The following is a 26,296-nucleotide window of genomic DNA, read 5'->3' as shown; positions in this document are numbered from 1 at the left end:
TCATATCATTTATGTTATTATATCATTTTGTGTTGTCATGTAGTATTTGTGTCATGTAGTTTAACATTTGTATTTTTATAGTATTTGTAGTTTTACACATTTGCGGTATAGAAGCACTTAGTCTCATTGTTATATTCAGGATTACTGAACCATATATTATTTTTATTATCACTGGCATAATCCACTAAATATGTGTTTGACATGTAGCAGAGATAATGCTTTGTGTCCACTAACCCCCATGTCCCTTTTCCTCCCCACTACCAGAGACTACATTTCCTATTCTTCACTGCGGTTACATGGGTCGTATTACGCAGTTCTAAGTCAGTGGAATGTGGAGAGAAGCGATGTGTAAGTCATTTCTTATCTGCCCTTCTAAAACTTTGCATATGATTCTTTGTGCTGTTTCTTTTCTTGTTGGCCCGCTGAATACAAAGGAACTGATGGACAACTGCAGGGCCCTAGAGAACTGTGGAGCCACTAGATCAGAGGTTTTTAATCTGCTGTTGGCCATGGACCCTTCGGTAGACTGGTAAGCCTCCGCTCCTGAATGACAGCGGAACACAGGCTTCCAGTGCCTCCCTTCTCATCCCAGCTCACCCACGTCGGACTATGACCTAATCAAGAAATAATTTTTTTTTTTTAGCTATGAGATTTAGGGATTGTTTATATAGCAGTTTGTATCCTAACCAATACAAACTCTTTGAGAATTTCCCTTTGGGGAACTATTCAGATTCCCTTCTTCCTGTTGGCGGTCATTTTCAAAGCACTTACTCTGCAAATTTCTGCTGAAGAGAGTTGTATTTCTTCTTCGCTAGAATTGTTGTCCTCTTTTGAGTTAGGATTACATGGCAAAGCCCTGTGTTTAGGCCAGTCACAGCGTGGACTGAGGCCCTGGGGCCTTTTTAAGCAAAGGTGCCCTCTAAGGACATAGTCTAAAGGCCGCAAAGGTAGAGATAGGTGGCCTGGGGGAAAGAGTTCTGACTTTACTTCCGGGTTCACCTTAGCTGGGGGTGTAGCCTTGAAGAAATCATTCCCTTCTCCACACTTTGGTCTCTGTGACTGTGGTGGGCATTGTTTTTAGAACTTCAGCAGCTACAGTGAGGTCCCTGATAAAATCAGGAAATAGAAGATGTAAGATTACCCTCCGAGAGTTTGGTTGTATGTTCCACACACCAGGTTAAAGGGAATGTCACCTGAGAAGCCCTGGCTCCCAGGCTGGTAGGAACATTTGCTGACTGTCTGGTGTTTAGCTAGTTGCAGATTCCCCAGGCACCTCAGTTCTTTCCGTCTGTGAGGTGTGAGGATTGGCATACACTCACTGCTCCACAGGGATTTTAACAACATACATACACACACTATACCCATTTGACACGACAGGTGGGTCATGTCAGTTGAAGGCACATTAAATCAACACTATCAGTGTCCTTTCCGGGCACTGTTTAGGAGAGTGTGTGTGTGTGCTCAGTCATGTCCGACTCTGTGACCCCACAGAGTAACCCACCGAGTAACCCCACAGAGTCATGTCCGACTCTGGACAGTAACCCACCAGGCTCCCGTGAATGAGGAAACAGAGCTGGACCCCATCTTAGGCCTGTTCATGCTGATCATGCTCGGGCACCTCTCCAATGGACTCTGAACTCTGTGCTTAGTGCCTATGGAAACTACAATAGAAGGATAAGACCCCCTCTGGACAGGGGAATCTTGAAGATCACATCCAGGTTACTCATTGCCTAAGAGAAAACAAACTCTAATCACGCCTGCCTCCGGACAGGTCATAAACCCTTTCTGTATCTATTGGGATGTAACCGCAGGCTTATTGATTATTAACTGTTTGAACACCTAACGCATGAATGATGGGGTTATTGTGATTGTATTTACCCTTCCTCTGTTTTGTGTACGTCTCAAGGAAATTGGGGTGGTGGGCTGATCAGGGTCCTTGGCTAAGAGGAGACTCTGCCTTGGGCCCGCCAGTGTAATAAACTGCACTCCACTATCTGCATTGTCCTTCGGAGTGAGTTTGTTTCCCGGAACGCGTGGCTTTAACACCTGTGTCCATGGAATTCTCCAGGCAGGAATGCTGGAGTCGGTTGCCATTTCCTCCTCCAGGGGATCTTCTCAATCCAGGGATAAAACTCACACATCTCCTGCATTGGCAGGCAGATTATTTACTGATGAGCCACCTGTGAAGCCCTGTTTAGGAGAGAGGCAGTGTTAACTTTGAGGTTCAAGTATGCTTGCTTTTAGACTGAAGATGGATGCAGGGATTGTAATGTACACTCTTCAGATATTCAGAGCCCACTGACTGATGGAATCTACTATAAGATTCCTTCTGGTATCTCAAACAGTTTCTCTAGCTTTCATCGTTCAGATTCTAAACTGGCAAAGCCTCCCAGCTTTGTCTTGGTGTAACAGGGAGATGCAATTGATGTGAGGTGTATACAGCAAGGATGGGAGCCACTGTCATTACCAGATGTGCATCCTGAAATCTCAGCCCTGGGCTGGCAGTGTCTCATGAATTATAAGTAGCATTCTGGAATCCGTCTCAGGCTCACATTCATTTTAGTTACTGTGAGTCAGTTTCTTAAGGTCAGGGCGTGACAAGGTGGGTCTGCACCCACAGGCAGTGGGCAGTGTCTCACAACGTAACAACTTAATTGACCTGCTGCCCTATGAGTTCTGCCAGTGTCAAGCAACCTCCCTTTACGTGACACCGTAACTGTTGGATTTTCCTTTTACATCTCCCTGCCTACCTCACCAGACTTAGGCAAGGACAAAATGGGGTAATAAATGCTTTATTAAGCATGACATGCTATCCAAATGCTAGTGTTATTGCTGTGGGACCAGGTATTGGAATATGAGAATAAAATAGAAGCGTGGGTGCAGCTGAAAGAGCCAGATGGTGAACATCTGTCTCCAAAGTGCAACACTGTCGAGCACCCAGCTTACAAGGTATTTTTATATGAAAGAGTTGCCCTCAGAGTTTATAGTTTGACTTCTGTTTGGCAGTATTAATCAAAAAAGGGGCATTGTGCATGCCATGGCTAGATGGAACCTGGGCCCTTGAAAACCTTCCCTAGGACTCCTGTCGCCACTCAGTTATTATGAACACAATAGGATGATGTCCTTCTGGGGCACAACCCCTTCCTCTAGCAATCAGGGATGTGATTTGAAATGTCTGCATATGATTATTGGGTTCTTTCCTCTCTCCCATTGTCTTGCCCGGTGAAGTATTAATGGCTTTCAGCAGGGCTCAGTGGTGAAGCCAGATTCTCCTTCATTAACAGGACGGTCATGGAAATGCCATTGCGCAGTGTGACCCCTGTTTGTCTATAATCTTGGTATCTACCGTAATACCTTGAGAGAATTTGCGTTTATAGAATGGGATGTTGTGCTGCTATTTGCTTTGCACTATCTAGCTTTAGAAAAAGCCAGAAAGAATTAAAAGGCATACCTTCAAGCACAAAGAGAATAACAATAGGAATTTAGAAATTGTAGGCATACAACCTAGAATAAAATGTTTTCATAGATAGCGATGCAATTAGCGAAGGTTACATACAAAGAACCACTCAATCAGTAGCCAGGGGACAGGAATGGAAATGAAAGAATCTGGGGATCCCCAGCCTCTGGGATCTGATTCCTAATGATCTGAAATGGAGTTAATGTAATAATAATAGAAATAAAGTGCACTATAAATGTAATGCACTTGTATCATCCCGAAACAATCCCCCATCCCTGGTCCATGGAAAAATTGTCTTCTATGAAACCAGTCCCTGGTGCCAAAAAGGTTGGAGGCTCCTGCTCTAACCCCTAGGGGGAAACGGGAGACCATGTCTTCATTAGCTCACGTCCTTTGTACCTAGAATCCTTGGCTAACTCTGCATGTAGTAGAGATTATGTATGAAGGGAAGGATGGGAAAATACGTTTTTGTTGTTCAGTCACTCAGTGTCCTTCACCATTTCCTGGAGCTTGCTCAAACTCAAGTTCATCGAGTCGGTGATGCCATCCAAACATCTCGTCGTCCTGCCTTCAATGTTTCCCAGCATCAGGGTCTTTTCTAATGAGTCTGCTCTTTGAATCAGGTGGTCAAAGTACTGGAGCTTCAGCTTCCGCATCAGTCCTTCCAATGAATATTCAGAATCAGGGTTGACTCTGTAGGATTGGCTGGTTTGATCTCCTTGCAGTCCAAGGGACTCTCAAGAGTCTTCTCCAGCACCACAGTTCAAAAGTATCAATTCTTCAGTACTCAGCCTTCTTTATGGTCCAACTCTCACATCCATACATGACTACTGGAAAAACCATAGCTTTGACTTTATGGACCTTTGTCAGCAAAGTAATGTCTCTATTTCTTAATATGCTGTCTAAGTTTAATATGCTGTCTGGTCATAGCTTTTCTTCCAAGGAGTGAACGTCTTAATTTCATGGTTGCAGTCACCATTTGCAGTGATTTTGGAGCCCAAGATAATAAAGTTTGTCACCGTTTCCATTGTTTCCCTGTCTGTTTGCCATGCAGTGATGGGACCGGATGCCATGGTCTTTGTTTTTTGAATGTTGAGTTTTAAGCCAACTTTTTCACTCTCTTGTTTCACCTTCATCAAAGAGGCTTTTTAGTTCCTCTTCGCTTTCTGCCATAAGCGTGGTGTCATCTGCATGTTTGAGATTATTGATATTTCTCCCGGCAGTCTTGATTCCAGCTTGTGCTTCATCCAGCCTAGCATTTTTGCATGATATACTTTGCATATAAGTTAAATAAGCAGGGTGATGATATATAGCTTTGACATACTCCTTCCCCTGATCCTTTTGGGATCAGTCTGTTGTTCCATGTCCAGTTCTAACTGTTGCTTCTTGAGCTGCATACAGGTTTCTCAGGGTGCAGGTAAGGTGGTCTGGTATTCCCATCTCTTGAAGAATTTTCCACAGTTTGTTGTGATCCACAGAGTCAAAGGCTTTAGGCACTTCAATGTCAAAGAAGCAGAAGTAGATGTAGAAGTAAAAACTTTTACTGTTTGATTATTCATGTGCATCCATGCTTAGTCTCTTTGATTGTGTCCTACTCTTTGAGACCCTATGGACTGTAGCCTGCCAGTCCCCTCTGTCCATGGGATTCCTCAGGCAAGAATACTAGAGTGGGTTGCCATGCCCTCCTCTAGGAAATCTTCCTGACCCAGGGATCAAACCCACATTTCCTGTGTCTCCTGCATTGCAGGTGGATTCTTTACCACTGAACCACTGGAGAAGCGCTTGATTATTCATACATTAATTTAAAAACATTAAATGTGCCAGGCACTTCTGAGCACTAAGTCCAACTCTTTGCTACCCTACGGACTATACAGTCCATGGAATTCTCCAGGCCAGAATACTGGAGAGGGTAGCTGTTCTTCTCCAGGGGATCTTCCCAACCCAGGGATCGAACCCAGATCTCCAGCATTGCAGGCAGATTCTTTACCAGCTGAGCCACAAGAGAAGCCCAAGACTACTGAAGTGGGTAGCCCATTCCTTCTCCAGGGGATCTTCCTGAATCAAGAATCGAACTAGGGTGTCCTGCATTGCAGGCAGGTTCTTTACTAGCTGAGCTACCAGGGAAGCCCGTATAAGGGTGAGCAAAACTGAAAAACAATCTGTCCTCCTGAGGCTTCCAGCCTTATTAGGGGAGATGGGCATTAATCAGATCATGTATGACTGTGAAGTGGCTGTGGCAATCAGTGCTACAGTCCGGAGGTCCACATAGCTGGGAGGACTTAGAGCAGGCTTGAAGCTAGTTAAGAAGGACTTCTTTGAGGAAGTGGTGAAGGAATTGAAATCATATAGAAGTTAATAATCGGGTTCTCAAGTGGTACTAGTGGTAAAGAATCTGGCTGCCGATGTAGGAGATGCAAGAGATGTGGGTTTGATCCCTAGGTTGAGAAGATCCCCTGGAGCAGGGCATGGCAACCCTTTCCAGTATTCTTGCCTGGAGAATCCCAGGACAGAGGAGCCTGGCAGGCTGCAGTACACAGGGTCACAAAGAGTCGGACACGACTGAAGTGACTCAGCACACACACACACAGAAGCTAATAAAGCAAAAAGAGTGAAACGCCTCTTCCTATATTATACTTTTAATTAGCATTCGCTTCACCCAGCCACCTCTTAATTGAGACAAACCTAACTCACAGGTATACTTCCTCTGCAGTAAAGCTGAGTGACCACTACATTTTAGAGGTTAGAGAATGGGTAGACTGGCAGGTTTGTGTGTACGTATGTTATCCACGACAACCCGGATGTTTATCCTGTTACACCATCCCAGGGGACAGAGGCTGTCATCTGTGGCTCTCTTTTTCCTACCTGTAACACCAGAGATACAGCTTACATCATAATGCTGTACCTTGATGCTTCCGTGCTCTCAACTCAGAGGTGATTTCTGAAGCACTTGGTTACACTGGGGACAGTTCTTAAATCCTGAAAATTCTTCTTGTCCTCACCTTGGAATCTTGGGCTCTGCTGACCAGTCTTACTTTGCCAAGTCTTTCAGCTGGATTTCAACTCAATTGTAGCACAGACTAAAAATAGCCTCTCCCTCCCCTCCAACACCTGCACAAATTTTGTAAATATTTGTAATGGAACTGTTACCATTCAGTTCAGTTCAGTTTAGTCGCTCAGCCGTGTCCGACTCTTTGTGACCCCATGAACTGCAGCACACCAGGCCTCCCTGTCCATCACCAACTCCCGGAGTTTACTCAAACTCATGCCTATTGAGTCGGTGATGCCATCCAACCATCTCATCCTCTGTGGTTCCCTTCTCCTGCCTTCAATCTTTCCCTGATGCAGGGAAAGCTCTTCGCATGAGTGGCCAAAGTACTGGAGTTTCAGCTTCAGCATCAGTCCTTCCAATGAACACCCAGGACTGATATCCTTTAGGATGGACTGGTTGGATCTCCTTGCAGTCCAAGGGACTCTCAACAGTCTTCTCCAACACCACAGTTCAAAAGCATCAATTCTTCGGCGCTCAGCTTTCTTCACAGTCCAACTCTCACATCCATACATGACCACTGGAAAAACCATAGCCTTGACTAGATGGACCTTTGTTGCCAAAGTAATGTCTCTGCTTTTGAATATGCTATCTAGGTTGGTCATAACTTTCCTTCCAAGGAGTAAGCATCTTCTAATTTCATGGCTGAAGTCACCATCTGCAGTGATTTTGAGCCCCTCAAAATAGTCTGTTACCATTGATACTGCTTAAAAGCTAGGTAGGCCATTTGCCAGACCTAGACACCTTAATCGGAGAAGGCAATGGCACCCCACTCCAGTACTCTTGCCTGGAAAATGCCATGGACGGAGGAGCCTGGTAGGCTGCAGTCCATGTGGTCGCTAAGAGTCGGATACGACTGAACGACTTCACTTTCACTTTTCACTTTCATGCACTGGAGAAGGAAATGGCAACCCACTCCAGTTTTCTTGCCTGGAGAATCCCAGGGACGGGGAAGCCTGGTGGGCTGCTGTCTATGGGGTTGCACAGAGTTGGACATGACTGAAGTGACTTAGCAGCAGATGCCTTAATTTTCTCTCATAATAACAGTTCATCTACAGTATAGTTGTCCAGTGACCAAAATCTTTTTCCAACTGAAATAAATGATAAACTTTTTCTTTCTTAGTTCTGAAATCTGATTCATTAAAAGACATATGGTGGGGACTTCCCTGGAAGTCCCATGGTTAAGAATCAGCCTTCTAATGAAGGGGATGTGGGTTTGATCCCTGGTCAGGGAACTGAGATCCCACATGTGACAGGGCAACTAAGCCTGTGTACTGCACTACTGAGCCCCCACAATCTAGAGCCCATGCTCCACAAGTAGAGAAGTCCCCACATGGGAACAAGAAGCCCACACCCCACAACTAGAGAAAAGCCTCCATGTGCCGCAAAGGACCTAGTGCAGCCAAAAAAAAAAAAAAAGACACATGGGGAAAAATGATGTAACACAACCAGCTTCTTCATGATAAGTAATTCCCTAGATGTCTGAGGTAATTGGAAAATTCAAGGCTCGTCCCTAAGGTGCATAGAATTTATCCAACAGGTTTGGGAGGCTGAGATTTTTTTTCCAAATGGTATCTGGTTGAAGGAAAAAATATCAGTTTGGGGGAAGAGTAGTCTGGCTTGTAGAAACAAATACCAAGGAGATCCAAACTAAAAATTCTACCAGTTACATCTTTATTCATTCAAAATATTAATTAAGCCTCTACTATTAATATGTGCCAGAAACTGTCTTACACGGGGATAGTATAGTGGTTTTGTGTGCCTGCTAAGTTGCTTCAGTCATGTCCAACTCTGCAACCCCATGGACTGTAGCCCGCCAGGCTCCTCTGTCCATACAATTCTCCAGGCAAGAATACTGGAGTGGGTTGCCATGCCCCTTTTCCAGGGGATCAACCCAACCTCAGGATTGAACACACATCTCTTATGTCTCCTGCACTGGCAAGAGTTATTTACCACTAATGCTACCTGAGAAGCCCAGTATAGTGATTAATAAATGTCAAATCCCTGCCTTCACAGACCTTATAGTCTAGGATAAGAGGACAGACAAGAAATAGAACATATATGTTAGATGGTGATGAAGCTGAGCAAGGATGATACAGAGTGTTGGAGTGGGAGTTGCTAGTTTATACAGGGTAGTGAAGGACCGGAGAAGGCGATGGCACCGCACTCCAGTACTCTTGCCTGGAAAACCCCATGGATGGAGGAGCCTGGTAGGCTGCAGTCCATGGGGTCGCTAAGAGTCAGACAGGACTGCGCGACTTCACTTTCACTTTTTCACTTTCATGCATTGGAGAAGGAAATGGCAACCCACTCCAGTGTTCTTGCCTGGAGAATCCCAGGGGCAGGAGAGCCTGGTGGGCTGATGTCTATGGGGTCACAGAGTCGGACATGACTGAAGCGACTTAGCAGCAGCAGCAGCAGCGGAGAAGGACCTCTCCAATCATGATATTTAACACAGGAGCAAAAACCTGAGCAAAATGAGGGAGTGAATCATGTAGGTATCTGTGAGAGGAGTATGCTAGAGGGAGGGACAGTGATTGTAAAGGCTGTAAGACAGAGTTTGAGGGCCCCAGACAGGCCAGTTTTGCTGGAATAGAGTGATGGAAACTGCTCTAAGATGGGACGCCTTTGGAGGGCTTTCCAGGTGGTGCTAGTGGTAGAGAACTCGCCTGCCAATGCAGGAGACGTAAGTAATGCAGGTTTGATCCCTGGGTCGGGAAGATCCCCTGGAGGAGGGCATGGCAACCCACTCCAGTATTCTTGCCTGGAGAATCCCATGGACAGAGGAGCCTGGTAAGCTAGTCTGTGCATGCATGCATGCTAAGTTGCTTCAGTCATGTCTGACTCTTTGCGACCCCATGAACTGTAACTCACCAGGCTTCTCTGTCCATGGGATTTTCCAGGCAAGCATACTGGAGTCAGTCAGCATGCCCTCCTTTAGGGGGTCTTCCCGACCTAGAGATCAAACCCACAGCTCTTGTGTTTCCTGCATTGGCAGGCACTTTCTTTACCACTTGAGCCACCTGGGAAGCCCCAAGCTACAGTCCATAGCGTCGCAGGTCAGACACAGCTGAAGCGACCAAGCACACACACACAGGAGGTCTTTGGAGGGTGCTGAGCAGAAGAGTGACGTGATGTATTTTAAAGGACCTCTCTGACTGTGGGGTGGAGAATAGACTGTAGAGGATTAAGGGCGAAAGCAGAGACATTAGTCAGGAGGCTGTTGGAAAACTCCAGATGAGAAATTGTGGTATCTTAGATCAGGATGGTTAGCCGTGCATGGAGCAGTGCTCTGCTGATATATTTTGAAGGGACAGCCAGCAGGATTTGCCCGTGGTTTGGAGGGGAGTCAAGGATGTTTCCAAGGTGATTGGCTCTACCATCTGTAAGAACAGACATGGACTTTCCTTTTAAAGAGATGGAAAAGACTACAGGAGAAACACTTTGGTGCTGGTGGGCAGGCAGACAGTGAGAATTACGTATTGAGAGTCCTGTTTTGGACATCTTAAAGACAAGGTGCCTATGATACATCCAAGTGGAGGTGTTAGGTAGGCTCTTGGATATACAATAATCATAATGGAATTTGGAGCTGGAGATAAATTAAGTAGTCATCAGTATATAAAAGGTACTTAAACTCATGAGAGGATGACATCGCCTAGGATGTAGAGGGGAGATGAAAATGCAAGGACTGATTCTTGGAGCTCTTAAAGGTGTAGCGAATGGAGAGAGGAGGCTGCTGCTGCTAAGTTGCTTCAGTCGTGTCTGACTCTATGCGACCCCATAGACGGCAGCCCACCAGGCTCGCCCATCCCTGGGATTCTCCAGGCAAGAACACTGGAGTGGGTTGCCATTTCCTTCTCCAATGCATGAAAGTGAAAAGTGAAAGTGAAGTCGCTCAGTCGTGTCTGACTCTTTGCGACCCCATGGACTGTAGCCCACCAGGCTCTTCCGTCCATGGGATTTTCCAGGCAAGAGTATTGGAGTGGGGTGCCATTGCCTTCTCCGGGAGAGAGGAGGAGGAACTAGCAAAAGAGACTGAGAAGAAAAGTCAATGATATAGGTGATTAAGAAGAGCAATATGCATAAGCCAAGTGAAGAAAATCTTTCTTGGAGGAGTAAGTGATCAGCTTTGTCCAATGCTGTGGGTAGGTCAGAAGGATAAAGATCAAGAACTGACCCCTGGATTCCATGGCATGGATATTACTGGTGACCATGACAGGAGATGTGGTGTGGTGAGCATGAAAGACTGGATTAGATCTAAGATAGGGGATACAAGGAGGGGAAGTAGAGATAACAAACAACACACTTTTTAAAGGGAAGTAGAACAATGGAGTGGCTGTCAGAGAGTGATGAAGAAAACCATTATGGACTGAATGAATTTTGTTCTTCCCAAATTCATGGGTTGAAGCCCTAACCCGCAATGTGACGATATTTGAAGATAGGGCCTTTAAGGAGATAATTGAAGTTAAATGAGATCATGTGGCTGAACCATAAATGAGTAGGATTGGCTTCTTGATAAGAAGAAAGAGAGACACCAGGGATACATGTGCAAAGAAAAGGCCACGTGATGACACCAGAGACGGTGCCATCTGCAAGCCAACGAGAGGCCTCAGGAGAAACCAACCCCGCTGGCACCTTGATCTCAGACTTACAGTCTCCAGAACTGGGAGAATGTAATTTATGTTGCGCTCATCTCACATGCTAGTAAAGTAATGCTCAAAATTCTCCAAGCCAGGCTTCAGCAATATGTGAACCGTGAACTTCCTGATGTTCAAGCTGGTTTTAGAAAAGGCAGAGGAACCAGAGATCAAATTGCCAACATCCGCTGGATCATCGAAAAAGCAAGAGAGTTCCAGAAAAACATCTATGTCTGCTTTATTGACTATGCCAAAGCCTTTGACTGTGTGGATCACAATAAACTGTGGAAAATTCTTCAAGAGATGGGAATACCAGACCACCTGATCTGCCTCTTGAGAAATTTGTATGCAGGTCAGGAAGCAACAGTTAGAACTGGACATGGAACAACAGACTGGTTCCAAATAGGAAAAGGAGTACGTCAAGGCTGTATATTGTCACCCTGTTTATTTAACTTATATGCAGAGTACATCATGAGAAACGCTGGACTGGAAGAAACACAAGCTGGAATCAAGATTGCCGGGAGAAATATCAATAACCTGAGATATGCAGATGAAACCACCCTTATGGCAGAAAGTGAAGAGGAACTAAAAAGCCTCTTGATGAAAGTGAGAGAGGAGAGGGGAAAAGTTGGCTTAAAGCTCAACATTCAGAAGATGAAGATCATGGCATCTGGTCCCATCACTTCATGGGAAATAGATGGGGAAACAGTGGAAACAGTGTCAGACTTTATTTTTCTGGGCTCCAAAATCACTGCAGATGGTGACTGCAGCCATGAAATTAAAAGACGCTTACTCCTTGGAAGGAAAGTTATGACCAACCTAGATAGCATATTCAAAAGCAGAGACATTACTTTGCCAACAAAGGTCCGTCTAGTCAAGGCTATGGTTTTTCCTGTGGTCATGTATGGATGTGAGAGTTGGACTGTGAAGAATGCCGAGTGCTGAAGAATTGATGCTTTTGAACTGTGGTGTAGGAGAAGACTGTTGAGAGTCCCTTGGACTGCAAGGAGATCCAACCAGTCCATTCTGAAGGAGATCAGCCCTGGGATTTCTTTGGAAGGAATGATGCTAAAGCTGAAACTCCAGTACTTTGGCCACCTCATGTGAAGAGTTGACTCATTGGAAAAGACTCTGATGCTGGGAGGAATTGGGGGCAGGAGGAGAAGGGGACGACAGAGGATGAGATGGCTGGATGGCATCACTGACTCGATGGACGTGAGTCTGAGTGAACTCCGGGAGTTGGTGATGGACAGGGAGGCCTGGCATGCTGCGATTCATGGGGTTGCAAAGAATCGGACACGACTGAGCAACTGATCTGATCTGATTTGAATTTATGTTGTTTAAGCCCCCCAGTCTGTGGTATTCTAGCACACTAATACAAAAATCAACAGCAATTTGTTTTTTAAGATGGGGAGGAAATTCCCTAGCATTCCAGTGGTTAGGAGTTGGCACTCTTACTGTTGAGGGCCTGGGTTCAATCCCTGGTTGGGGAACTAAGATCCCACAAGCGCCGTAGTTCAACCAAAAAAAAGAAGATGGGGAATATTGTAGCATGTTTATTTTCTGAAATGAGCAATCCAATAGAGGGAGAAATTACTGGAGCAACGTTCTTGGGTTGTAGAGATGGAATGAGAACTCATATAACAGTTTACTTTTTATAGGAGTATGGGTCGATTTGTTGATATGGTGGGAAGGTTGGGAAATTCTCTTCTGAATTATTTTGTTTTCTTGGTGAAGTAATAAGCAGGTCATAAGTGGAGAAGAGAAATGGGTACAAATTGCAGTTTGAAAAGAAGTATGAAATAATTTTCTAGAAGAGTGGAAGAGTAAATGGACTAGAGAGATGTTGTCAAACTACTGGGCAATGCTAAGTCCATTGAAATCAGTGGTCTCAGATTTAAAGTGAGACTAGTCATCATAACATTTTTGTTTTTTCTCCAGGACCATTCAGTTGGGTTAGATGGAGATCTAAATCTAATCTGGAGTTTTTCCAGGGAAAAAGGACAGAGGGATACTACATGCAAGAATGCAATGATGTTCTGTAGAGTTTAAGCTGAGTAAGGCTGAAGGAAAGGACATGAGGCAGGAAGGGAATAGTGGGGAGGTGGTCACTATCCTGGGACTCTAGGAAAGTAGAATTAGAGTCAGGTGGGTGAGCTGGAAAGATGGGAGGTTATGGTTGCAGGATGCTTGAAGTTGAGATTATGCAGAGGGAGCAGGTGGACTCAAGGTCTAGGGTATGACTGATTGTATGCTGAGTAAGGGAATAAAGAACATTAGAGAATTGGTCATAGAATCACAACCATTACGTGTACATAGATATTGAATTATTCTAAGACTGATGAGGGGTAGTACTGGAGTATCAGCAAATTTGATGCTAAAATCTTCAAGGAATAAGGGAGAAATGACTCAGGGCTCTGTTGATGGCTGAACCACGTACAGGTCTTTGTATAAAGACAGGAGCTTCAAGGCTGGCCATTTTTAAAGGGGGAATAATGGTCTAGAACAAGATTTCTCAACAGCAGCATTATTAACACTTTGACCTGGATAATTCTTCGTTGTGGGAAGCTGTTCCAAATTGATCATAAGCAACATTCCTGACTTCTCCCTAAAAGCTGCTAGTGGCACCCTGCTCCCAGCTGTGGCAAGGAAAAATGTCTGAGACTTTACTAAACATCCTTGAGGGGCAAATTCACTCTTGGTTGAAAACCACTGATTTTAAAGCAGCAGTGCTGAGCTAAAGCACTGTTACCTGACCTCTGGGCCCAGTGATTGATTATAAGGAGTGAGGAAGAGCAAGTAATATTCTCAGAGGATTACAGGGCCGTCAGGGCTTCTGGGAAGATCAGATTTTGGTCAGAGATAGGGCTGAAGGGAATCTTTCCAGAAAAGAATGAGCATATAGTATCTTCAAATTTACAGCTACAATGTAGCTACCTCCTTAAGGAGGAAACATATTCCATGATGACATGACAGTCAATGTGTTTTGTCTGATTATTTCACTTCCTTTGCCTGAGCCAACTCATCAATCTAATGAGTCGCTTCTTAATGAATCTTACGATGCAGACTTCAATAATTATATTTAATACATGCTGTGTTTTTGCTATATAAGAAATCAAATATCCTAGAAGAACACATTGAACTGAATGTGAACACACTGAATATATACAGTGAAGACCTTGGCAGAGCTGGGGCACCAGTCCTATGTACTTCATCTCCCAAGAATTCTCTTCCGTTAAGCTGGCATGCTCTGGGAGCCAAAGCTTCTAGTTAATTTCCTAGATATGCAGACAAAAGTGAAAATGACTCTCTAGAAGACAAGGCTGTGAGATGTGAGGACAATGAAGGTATGTGGATCGCCTGGCATGAGTACATCTGTAAGGAATTTGTAGGGTCCTATTTCAACAGCATTCCCTTTTATTTGCGGGCTATGTGTCTAGCCTTGACTAAATAGTAACCTTCTAGGCTCTGGGGGCTATGAGATGAACATGGTGTACAGGGCAAGTGGGGACACTCCCACCTAAACAGCAGTATCATAATCCATTTAAGGTGTGCTAGCAACAAGTAGACATGAGGCAAGGTTTTTATTCTTTGAGGGAAACAAATATCTAATGTGCAGCTCGGGGAAAATTTTTAAAAAGTTATGTATCAAAAAGTTAAGGAACTAAATTACTCCCATGAGCTCTAAATTCCAATGGCATAGGTCCCTCCATGCCTATACAAAATAGAAGGTAGCCTCCTTGGTATAGAAATGAGGGGGTAGAAGGCAATGGCACCCCACTCCAGTACTCTTGCCTGGAAAATCCCATGGACGGAAGAGCCTGGTGGGCTACGGTCCATGGGGTCGCCGGACACGACTGAGCGACTTCACTTTTGCTTTTCACTTTCATGCATTGGAGAAGGAAATGGCAACCCATTCCAGTGTTCTTGCCTGGAGAATCCTAGGGATGGGGGAGCCTGGTGGGCCGCTGTCCCTGGGGTCGCAGAGAGTTGGACACGACTGAAGCGACTTAGCAGCAGCAGCAGCAGCCTACAGTTTATTGAATTAGATTTTGCTATTTACAACTGAGATCAAATCTACATACTATTTTGTTAGTATACATGGATACATTATTTCTAACAAGTTTAGACTTATGATGAATGGGTTCAGTCATACAAAAACAGGAGCACACACTCATACTAATTGTCTTAACAACAGTAGTGCATACGTTATACACCTCCTATAAAGCCAGCTTTGATTAAAAACTGCAAGTTTCAAAGATCGATCTGATTTTGAAGATGACCTAAGATACACACTGTGTGATTCTAAAATCTATTTTAGTCATTTTGTACAGTAGCTATCTTACTGGACTACAGTACATATTTTTTAAAAGGACAGTGATGAGGGGCACCATCTGGTATTTAACTTAAACCAGATAGCCTATTACCTCCCCCTCCCTGCAAAGACCTCTGGCCAAGAAGACAAATGTAATGTGGTCTCTGGTGCCTGATTGCCCATACATGCCATCAGTGAATAACTCACAAAGAGGTCCTCGGATTTCAGAGTGTAACATAAGGCACTTTGTTTTTAATTCTATCAGTTTCTTCAGAACTCAGGTCTGTGGTCCTTAGGTGATCTGAAGCCGTGCTGGCCACAGCTGTGACCATGGGCGCAGGAAGCCATCAGAGGGCCACCGTCCTCAGGAGACTCCTGGGTGCGCTCTGCCCGCCTGCCCACGTGCATTCCGACTTCTCCGCAAACTTCCCACAGCACGACCAGTGGGGGCGTCCTGGGTGGCCTTTGTGCCCGTGGCCACAGCCTAGGTACCCACCTGCGTGGTCCAAAGAGGAGAGGGAAATCCGTCAGAAGGCAGTCCAGCAGTTACCATGGAAATGAACACTCCTGGCCAAATTCAGACTCATGGATATTTTTACATCTAAAAACAACCCAGCGAGAGGAACAGGCTCTCGGATGCCTCTGTAGTTGGGAAGACTCTCAGGACAGACGACAGCAAATCAATTAAGGTTAGCTGGAGTTGTAAGAACAGTGTTATTTTAACACTGTGAACTTAAGGAGAAGAATTGGTTTGGATTTTAACGTAACAAAATCTAAATAAAAGGGCACAATGCTAGAAATAAACAGAATAGATCCTGAAGTGTTTCTAAGAAAGTTTACAAGAGCCTACGTTAAGGCTCACCGTAAGAGTTAGGACAGGACAGAACACTGAAAATAATTAGATTTCTTGCGGGGATGCCGACCTTTCTGCCCACGTTTCCTTCCCTCAAGAAAAGAGCCAGACTTGGTTCAGTTGATTTATTCATCTGTTCTCCCATCCCTGGAATTTCTTTAAGGTTTCAAAAGGAACAGGATGGGTTTATGTTTTTGACAGCGCTCAGGCTGTTGGAAGGGGTACAGACTGAAACTGACCATCCCAGGAGAAGCACAGGGCATCTAGAATCAGTGAACTGTATCAAAACTAAAAGCACTCAGAACTTTTCATCTTGCTATTTCAGTTTCCATAACCAAGAAGCTTTAAATGAAACTTTCAGAACTGTGATACATTTAACATGCACGGACTACATTCCTAGGAACAAAGCCTGAGTCTGAATACCCTGACCCTGGTCACGGTGGTGGCTGATCCCACTGCTGGGAGACAGGCACAGAGGGAGAGTGAGGGCTTTCTGGAGCGACTGGTTCCCCTTACCTGGCATGGTGCCTCCACACGCGCAGCGAGCAGTTTTCTGGCCTCCGCTGGAGCAGAATGTGCAACAGTGAAACACGCCCGGGTGTGAGCGGTGTCTTTTCCTCACAGTCACAGTGAATGGCGAGCCCTTCAGTGTTCAGACCAAGAGCAAAGAACAGTGCCTCATGAGTCAACAGGCATGTGCTGAGCATCACACAGACTAAACAGAGCATTGGCCACAGGCCCTGCCCCTGGAGGGACGAGGACAGCAGAGGCAAACAGTGACTGGGGTCAGTAACCAGCTGGGTGCTCAGCTGGACAGGGCCGGATACAAATGCAAGGAGAGGCATCAAGGAGTCCGTGCTGCTGCCCTGGCACGCAGACCGCCTGACACACTGAAAGCGTTAGTCGCTCAGTCACGTCCGACTGTTTGCGACCCTATGGACTGCAGCCCGCAATGCTGCTCTGTCCATGGAATTCTCCAGGCAAGAATACTGCAGCGGATTGCCATGCCCTCCTCCGGGGACCTTCCCGACCAGGAATCAAACCTGGGTCTCCTGCATTACCGGCAGATTCTTTACCATCTGAGCCACCAGGCAAGCACTAGTAAACTCAACTGTGCTTTTAAGTCACTGACTTCGGTCTCCATCTCCTCCATTCCTGAGCAGTCTAAGAACATCTGCGGTCCCTTCTCCAATTTCTCAGCCACACACTCCCATCCCGCACATCCTAAGCCAACTCCTTTCCTTTCATCCCTCCATCCTGGACACAACTGTTTACCCATCCACTCATTCTAGGTCGGTGAAGTTAGATGAAATAGAGGAAGATTAGGCATGTGGTTAATAATTCTTGGATTAGAAATTCTCCTACCTGCCTTCTTTCCTTTAAGAATAGTTTTCCTTCTTGAATTTATACCCTATGCTAAACAGTAAATATTTAATGAGTGTTGCTATCTGCCTATTCCTATATGAGAATCACATACCGTGCAAAAACACAAAGCAGAGAGGCTGGCACCTTAGAAGCCTTTCAGATGTTAAATCTCTCTTCCTTTAAAAAGTTTAGTCTTTTTTTTTTTTTGGCTACATGGTATGTGGGATCTTAGTTCCCTGACTAGGGATCAAACCCATATTCCCTGCATTGGGAGTGCAGAGTCTTAACCATGGGATGGCCAGGGAAGTCCCTACAATCTGTTTTAAAAACAACTTGGGAGTTCAAACATGTTGTTTCAAATTCTGATTTTTCTACCCAGGTACTGTGTATTGCGGCAAGTTTGTTTTCTTGGTCTAATTGGATGACGATCCTTATGTTTGAGTGGTTTGTTAGAAAAGTGAAATGTTTGAAAAAATATCTAACCTGTCTGGCATCCTGTAAGTAGGCAAGCAGCAAATGGCTACTATGAGTCTTCCCAGGGCACAGGCCACAAGCCTAACACATGCTGATGCTCTATGGTGTTTTCTTGTCCCTGTCAGTGTTAATTTCCCGTTGGGGGAAACACTCTGGCAGCTTGTATGTCAGCAGAGATTCTGCTGGGCATGTTGAGTGTTACTCAATTTTTAAAAATTCATAATCTCTAAACCAGAAAGTGTTACATATGTCTGTGGAAGTGATGTAGTAACCATGGTAACAGATAAGCATATATATGTGTGTGTGTGTGTATACACACAAGTATACATATAAACAGAGTAGAGAATTATCTGGGCAAATGGTTAGGCAGATAGTTGACTGATTAGTTACAGGAGAGGGCGTAACTCTCCCAGTGGTACTCCAGTAAGTCCATGTCTGGTCACAGTCTGAGCAAAGCTGGAAAATCCTGAGTAAGGTTATATTTCTTGTATGTGTGCATACTCATCTGCTGGTAGATTGCCTGCTGTGATCAAGGCATCTTTCCCAAATTAAGAACTCCAATAAACTAACTGGGAGAATGATAAAATACAGGCATAACTGCTAACAGGTGAAGTAGGGATAAAGAGGATTTAGGGTCACCAGTATCCTCTAGTAAGAATAAGAGCTGCAAAATCTGGGCCCTTTCTAAAGTGAGGTGAAGTAAGAAAGAAGAGAATCCTGGTCAATCCCTCTACACAGCTGGTCCTGTGTGAAATGTCTCCACATTCTAAGATGACAAAACTGGGGGTGGGGTGGGCGGGGTGAAAGGTCAGGGAAGTGAAGGCAAGGCCTCACTCACCTGCACGTGCTGCTCCTTGACACAGACCAACACAGTATAGGTGCCAGGTTCCTTGGGCGTATAGGAAACATAGTATGTCCCATCCTTGTTATCATGGACCATCGTTTTGACGGGACTGTATAGAAACGGGAGTTCAAAAATACCACTCATTCTCACAAAGCCTGCTTCAGCAGCCTGCTGATTCAGGATGTAAACTCTATACCATACAGCCAATGTTAACTTTAAATGTCCCCCAAGCAGGATATGTCTTCTCCATGTCTCAGAAAGTAACTTTACAACAGAAGGTAACATCAATCCTCATTTAATCTGACATTCAGAAGAATTCCAGAAAACATCAGTGTTCTCTCTAATCAGCTTCTGTTTTACCTCCTGCTCTTCTTCCTCCCTCCTCCATCCTCCAATCCTGAAGACTTTGCTTATAACTCGCTCCCAGCACAAATAGTAAACATTGGGGCTGAACTTTGAGAAGGGCACCATTCAGTCTAACACAGAATATTTTGCCGTCTATTCAAAGCTTGGGATAAAGACAGTCTGTGGGGGCAGATGAGACCTTTGGGAGACAATCAAATATGAGCCTAAAACCCACACAAGGAATTGCATCTGGTCCACATGGTCCTATGGTACTTCTTAATGGCATCATGGCGGGGTAGGCTGAACTACTGGAGTTGCAGCCCCATGACTGCAAAGAACCTTGGATTTCCAGGTCCGTGATGCCTGGGTGCATGATACAAACCTGTCTTTCTTATCGTTAGGGATTACTGTGACTTGAACGTTGTCTCCTCCCCTGCCCATGCTCTCTCCTGTTGCATCCTTACAAAGCACGATGAAAGAGGCTGGCTGTTTCTCACGGGCTCTGTGAAGATCTGTGGAAGATAAACACTCAGTCCTCAATCTCAAAGGCCAACGTAGTGACCGCATCCCCAGATCAGACGCCATCTTGCTTTTTCTGTTTAGTACAAAAGGTCGTGTTTCCAGTTTCCTCCCTTTCTTTTCTCTTCCTGTCTGTTTCCTGGAGCATACTTCTTGGGAGTCACTTCTGGTGAACCTGGTTCTCTCTCAGCCAGCAGCAGCTCTTGGATTGTCAAGGATCCTGGATCTTAATTTCAGCCTTAAGAAAGCTTTGAAAAAACTCAGGCTTGACGTATGTATTCAGAGAATAAAAGAGAGGCTGTGCTGTGTTGTGCTTAGTTGCTTAGTTGTGTCCAACTCTTTGCAACCCCATGGATTGTAGCCCACCAGGCTCCTCTGTCCATGGGGATTCTCCAGGCAAGAATACTGGAGCGGGTTGCCATGCCTTCCTCCAGGGGATCTTCCCAACCCAGGGATCAAATCCAGGTCTTCCACATTGCAGGCAGACCCTTTACAGTCTGAGCCACCAGGGAAGCCCCCAAAGAGAGGCTGGTAACCCCAAACTACCCTCTCCGAGCAACAGATCCTGCTAGAAGAGGCAGGAGGTACACGTGACCGGTTTAGGCTCTGCATGCCTGAAGTCCTCTACAGCATGGTAGCTGTGCCTAGGCACTGGGGGGCATATTCAATAGCTATAGCCTCTGGTCCAGGGTTTCCCTGATAGCTCAAATGGTAAAGAATCTGCCTGCAATGCAGGAGACCCGGTTTTGAACCCTGGGTTGGGAAGATCCCCTGGAGAAGGGAATGGCTACCCATTCCAGTATTCTTGCCTGGAGAATCCCATGGACAGAGGAGCCTGGTGGGCTACAGTCATGAGGTCGTAAAGAATTGGACATGACTGAGCAACTAATACTTTCACTCCATTTCTGGTTCAGAAGACAGATGAAATAGGCTTTTTTTTTTTCACCTGGGGTCTATAAATATTATGAGGCTTTCTGAGGGGCAAAGAATCTCCTGAAATCATATGCTCAAATGAGTGGGCGTTTTCTGGTGGAGAGATCATTTTCAAAGGGATCTGTGACCTCCAAGCAGGTAAGAATTCCTGGCCTGGGTCAGGATGGCTCTAGAATACAATCTTCCTGTTAAAACTGATCTGTGAAATGTTTGAATAACGTGCTTCCTTTAGGAAGCGAACACCATGGTCAAAAGAAATTGTTTCTCCCCCTACTGACTGAAATGCCTACCATATTCTTTTCAATGCCAGTATCTGGCTTCCATGAACCAGAAAGGGCATCAAAGAAAGTAAACCATCATCCCTTCTTCCTCACTCCTCAGAAATTCTCTTCAGAACCATCCTCTCCGAACATCCTCTCTGAACAGGCAGGATTTCACTCTACTCGGAGGTCTATGCTGTTATGTCTTATGGCACTGCCTCGGTTCTGTCACCTGAGAGAAGCGGTCTGATCCTTGAGTTCTTTGGTTATTACTACTTTTCTCAACTGGAAAAGGGTCAAGCCTCACCCCTGTCTGGGATCTTAAGTGCAACCTGACCAGAACAAACCAGAAAGAAAAGGACAAGGGAGGGATCACCATCCGTTGGATGGGTATGACTCTCTCCCTAGCCGAATGAAGACCGTAGCTGAAAATGCCACACGTCTTTGACACCATGTCCTGCCGCTGCCCTTTCCACGCCAATGGGAGATGTTGCCCTACCTTCCCCTTGGAGGACACATTTGGCTGGATCGACCTCTTTGGTGTTGATGGCCCCGTAAACTTCATAGCCACGGCACAGGCCTGCTTTCTGCTTGGGAGAGAAGCTTATCTTCTCGTTGACTCCGGGATGGGCACTGTATTCCACTTTGTTCAGCTTGGTGAGCCGTTCCACCACCACCCCCTTGGTGATGAGGATCTCCAGGTCGGAGCCACTGGTCAGCAGGTGCTCGGTGAACTCCACTCCCGTCCGCATGTCTGCCAGCAGCTGCTCCAGTTGTGCCTTCTGCAGCTGCAGAGAGTTTTCCTTCTGGACTCGGATGTCTTCCAGCTGCTTCAGCAGCTTGTCCCGATGTTCCTCGATGGCCTTGATATAGCCCTCGGAGAAGGTGCGGATGTCGGCGGCTACGGCCTTCACCCGCTCCTGTACGGCGCTGTTGGTCCCTTTGATCTGTGCCAGGGCCTCCTCCAGGGCCTCCACGTGGGGCTGGGTACCCCTGAGCAGCTCCCGCACGGAGTCCCCGTGCTTGTGAATAACGTTGCTAGTGAAGTCACAGGGGTGCTCCCGGTGCTCCCCCACCACGCAGTCCCGGCACACAGGCCGGTCGCAGAGCTCGCAGAACAGCCTCAGCTCCTCTGCAGGGTGAGCAGGACACAGAATGGGCTTCCCAATCTGGCTGTAGCCTTTTAAGTCTTTCAGATCCACCATGGTATGGTAGGTCGTCTTCTTCTGCCGCCTAGAGGCAAACAGAGGCAGGAACAGAAAATGAGGGGACGAGTCCAGCAGGGAAACAATCCGGCAGTTTTAAGGTCATGGGTTCGGAAGTTCAACAAATCTGGGTTCAGTTCCTCATTCTAACCTCTTACTAATCACATGAGTCTCTAGGATTCCAGTTCCTCCACTGTACACTGGGGTAATACCTATGTGAAAGGGCTGCTTGCTCTATGGGACGAAATGATAGGAGGCTAGGGCTCTCTGGCTTGGTGCATGACTTTTGCAATGGTAAGGCTACCTCCTGGGACCTTCCCCAAGAGTTCATTTGTCAAGTTTAGGCAAGAGCCACAGCCTAGTGCTACAGCAAGCTAGAGGGGAGAGTTTGGTGGAGACCCAGCAGCGAGATGAGACCTGTGCCAGACAGCTTAGCAATAAACTTCAGGCAGTTAAAAAGCAGCTACCTGGGCACAACAGAGTCTCCCTCAGCTTTCATCAAACTCTCTGGGAAAGCATTTCCTTTGACCAGTGCCTCCGTGGCCCAAAGCAGCAAGCTAGAATTTTCTAGAGGAAAGTCATCAACATTATTAGAAAGAGTAAAATCAGTGGTCAGTAGAACCAAAGCTCTCTTTTAATTCCCTCTTTTTATAGCCCTCTAGAGATTCAGGGAATCCTCAGAAACCACGGTGACTGTTGAGAGTTACACCATGTTTAGTGTCTTAGCAATGTCAAGCTTACATGCCTGTTCTGGCACCAGCAGAGTGGCTGTGGACAAAACAGGGTCAGCTGCTTAGCTGGCAGCAAAGTAGTCATCATTACAAGGTAAAAATAGAAGGAATGAAGACTGCTAACTTGTTCCGTTGGTGAGGCCAGAAAATACCTGGAAGGCAGAACTTAAAAACCACTGTAGCTAAGCCTGAAACATTGGCCATTTCATACTGTGATGTTCTGGAATGGCGGGAGGTGGTCTGAAGGCACAAAGTGATTTCCCGTGACAAACTGTTCACCAAACACCATAAAAGACATAATCCCCACCCCAAGTCCATCTCACCAAGTTCCAGAGTACCTCTAGGGTACAGGGCAAAGGTTGAGGTGGTAGCCCACCAATCAGCACCTTATACTGGGAAGGCAACAGAGATGAGAAAACACAGCAGGCAGGTAGAGGATTTGGATTTTAAATTCAATTGTTGTATATTACTTACCAGTTATGGGACCTTGGCATACCACATACGGCTGAGCTTCAGTTTCCTCCAATAATAAATAGGGGTGAAAATAGTGCCTGCTTTTCTGAGTTCCAAGGATCAAATAAGATTGAGGGCAGGGGATCTGCTATCATACTCTTTCTCTAGCACCCCATACAAATGATTGACGAGCCAAGGAAACTGGGTAAGAGCTTTGAAAAGTGAAATGGACCCTGCAAACATGTGATGCTATTATTACCATGGGTATTATATAAAGGCTGCAAAATTTAACTACTGTTCTGGAACATCTGTAATCACATTGTATACTGTTCTCTGACCTTCCATGGCATTTGAGCTTTCCTTTCCATCTGCTCACCAAGGGATCTCTCTGCCTTGACACCTCTTTATACTCCGCTCTTAAGCCACACCAGGTGGGTTTCCCGTCTTTACCTATGAGCCTGGCAGCAAAAGCGGCAGAGATTGGCTTTGCAGGTCTGACACCTCTTCTCCACTTCCCTGTCGCTGCACAGGTCACACACCAGGCCCTGGCCTTCCCCACGCAGACTCTCCAGCATCACATCATTCATGGCCAGGTGGTCTATGGTTAAAGCCTTCACTCCACCCATGGGCAGGTCCACCTGAGCATCACATACCGGACAGAGGATGCCAATCTGTGGCTGCAGAGCGCGTGGCTTGAGTTCCTGGAATACGGACCCCTCAGAGCTTGTGTCAGATTCTCCCCCTCGGATGTCCACTACTGAGAAGGGTTCCAGCTGCTCCAGACAGGTGGTGCAAACTGTGTGCAAACAAGGCAAGAGCCTGGGGGCTTTGAAGAGCCCCATGCACAAAGGGCAGTGAGTTTTGCCTGAGTTTCCGGCTGTGGTTCCACTGGGGAGTTTGCCCACGAAGCCCAGCAGCGGCCTCCTCTTTTCTGCCATATTCCCCACGTTTGTGCTCAGTATCAGAAAAGGCCCTGGGCAGTTCTATAATGAAGTAGCAGGTGATTAGGCCCACCCAAAGAGACAGTTTCCAAAACGTGTACAGAGACCATGGGGACTCCTTCGGCAAATCAAAAGGCAAAAAGGAAAAAGAGTATTCCTCAAAGGAGCCACCCACAGATCTACTAAGCAAGGTCCCCTCCTTTGCAAGGCATCCCATACCAGACACGCCCACGCCCTCCTCTGCCCCCCAAGTCCTCCTCCCCGGAAGCGCTCCCAGGTCTAGGTCTCCAGCTAATTCTGCTGTCGACCCCTGGACCCCTGCACCTCTATCACCCTCTACTACCACCCACCCGACCGCCGGCCCCACTGGTCCCACGCCCGACACGCGATAACTGCCACTCCCGCCCCCGCGTGATGAGCTTGGGGGTTCTCCGCTCCTTCTTTCCACCCGGCCCTCCGCGGAAGGGACGCGGCGGACAAGGGAGCTGCGAGCCCCCACCGGCTCCTCGGTTGCCACCGCCTCCCCACCCTTCGGTCCAAGGTGCCCGACGGCTCTGGCCCCGCCTCGCACCAATCCCGGGGCTACTCAGACGACTCCAATCACCGTCAGAGAGGGGCGGCCGTCGCCGCTGCGAGCCCCGCCGCCCTCCAGAGTGACACCACCAGCATCCAATAAGCTTTGGAAATTCCACATCTTCGCCGGTCCTCTCCGGGGAGGGGCGGTATTAGGCAAAGGGCCGGGGGCGGGGCGGCCTCAGGGCTTGGGCCTCGGAAGAGGAAAAGGGTAAGGCTGTGAGTGAGCGGCATAGTATAGCCAGCGTCACCATTTTACGGCGACTGTCTCCCTCTCTATGGCTCTGGCGACCAGAGAGGTCAGAGGACAACTTAGAAAGCTGCGCTGATGTGCCACGGGGAAGGCTTCCTTTGCGCCCTCGGATTGGTCCCACGAACCCACCCTGGGGCCTCCCATTGGTGGCTCGCGCTGTCAGTTGCCCCAAGCTCCGCCCAGGGTTTGTCGAAGGGGAGTTGAAGGGGGCGATGTTTTCTTGGTTCCCGAGTACTCGGAAGCGGCGAATGGCGTTTTATCCTTGGCTCTACTGTGAACCTGCGAGTTCCCCTCTGGGCGTCCCAGCTTATTTTAAATTCAGGAGTCCTTGAGGCCATGCGTGCGGGTTACCGGAGCTTCTGGAAGCGGCTCGCTGGGTCCTGGCATTTTCCGGGCCAGGCTGGTTTTCAGGACCCATCAGGGAGACTGTTGGACCAAGGTCTGGCTTTGCCTTCGTGTGGCACTCGCCGGGAAGCTCGAATCCCGGTTCCCTGGGGCTTGAGAAGCTGTTGTTTCGTCCGTCGGGGCTAGAGGTGCCGATGACTAAGGAGTTGTATGTCAACCAGAGTTCTACAGTTTTGTGTAAGAGAAAGAGGGCAAGTTTGTCTCGCTGTGGGTTTTTTTTTTTTTTTTTTTTTTAATCAGAGAGGGCCCCTGACTAGTCACAATGGTATAGTGGAAGATGTCAAAGAAGGATAAGTCCTCTGTGGGCTCACAGAGTAGTGGTAAGATGAACACGTAGGACATCCTTTACTTCACAGTTTCTCTGTCTTCGTTCTTAGAAGGAGTCTCCTGATTTGGCTGTATGGGGAATTTGGCATCTAGAACCTGTACCTCCACAATTCCAGAAGTGGTAACACTCTGGCTCCTTATGCTCCATTTGTTCCTGTTATCTTAAGACCGACTAGGATGCCTGATTATCTCACTGCTTGCTTTGTTCATGACTTTCCCTACTTGATTTGGACCCAATGGACAACTGTTTCAATGATGTCTTCATTATCCATTTCATGCTATAGGCACAGTGCCTGGAGCCTAAGCTTTAAAAAATATGGAATCTGAAACAAACGAACAGAAATTTGACTTTGAAATATG

The 26,296-nt window shown here is 46.5% G+C and overlaps 1 protein-coding gene across 1 annotated transcript; it reads right to left on the bottom strand.

The window, feature by feature from the left end:
- Nucleotides 1-15,150: 15,150 nt before the first annotated feature.
- TRIM45 (tripartite motif containing 45) lies at nt 15,151-25,253 on the bottom strand. Its single transcript, XM_027535772.1, has 6 exons — nt 23,888-25,253; nt 21,548-22,281; nt 19,719-19,848; nt 18,986-19,100; nt 16,825-16,951; nt 15,151-15,951 (listed from the first exon to the last, which is right to left on the bottom strand). The coding sequence occupies exons 1-6, from the start codon at nt 24,373-24,375 to the stop codon at nt 15,803-15,805; spliced, it is 1,743 nt and encodes a 580-aa protein (XP_027391573.1). The 5' UTR covers nt 24,376-25,253; the 3' UTR covers nt 15,151-15,802.
- Nucleotides 25,254-26,296: the final 1,043 nt, after the last annotated feature.

This window comes from Bos indicus x Bos taurus, chromosome 3 (genome assembly GCF_003369695.1).
Source record: "Bos indicus x Bos taurus breed Angus x Brahman F1 hybrid chromosome 3, Bos_hybrid_MaternalHap_v2.0, whole genome shotgun sequence".
Taxonomy (NCBI): Eukaryota; Metazoa; Chordata; class Mammalia; order Artiodactyla; family Bovidae; genus Bos; species Bos indicus x Bos taurus.
The sequence above is the reverse complement of the archived record's forward strand: the minus strand, read 5'-3'. Positions and strand labels throughout refer to the sequence as shown.

Bases quoted from the DNA above. Each gene is read 5' to 3' on its own strand.
- TRIM45 (XM_027535772.1), bottom strand. From the start codon at position 24,375: ATGGCAGAAAAGAGGAGGCCGCTGCTGGGCTTCGTGGGCAAACTCCCC. The intron at 22,282-23,887 runs GTAAAGACGGGA...GTTTGCCTCTAG, and splicing joins TTTTGCTGCCAGGCTCATAG to GCGGCAGAAGAAGACGACCT. The intron at 15,952-16,824 runs GTAAGGGGAACC...TGGACCACGCAG, and splicing joins GTGTGGAGGCACCATGCCAG to GTGGGTACCTAGGCTGTGGC.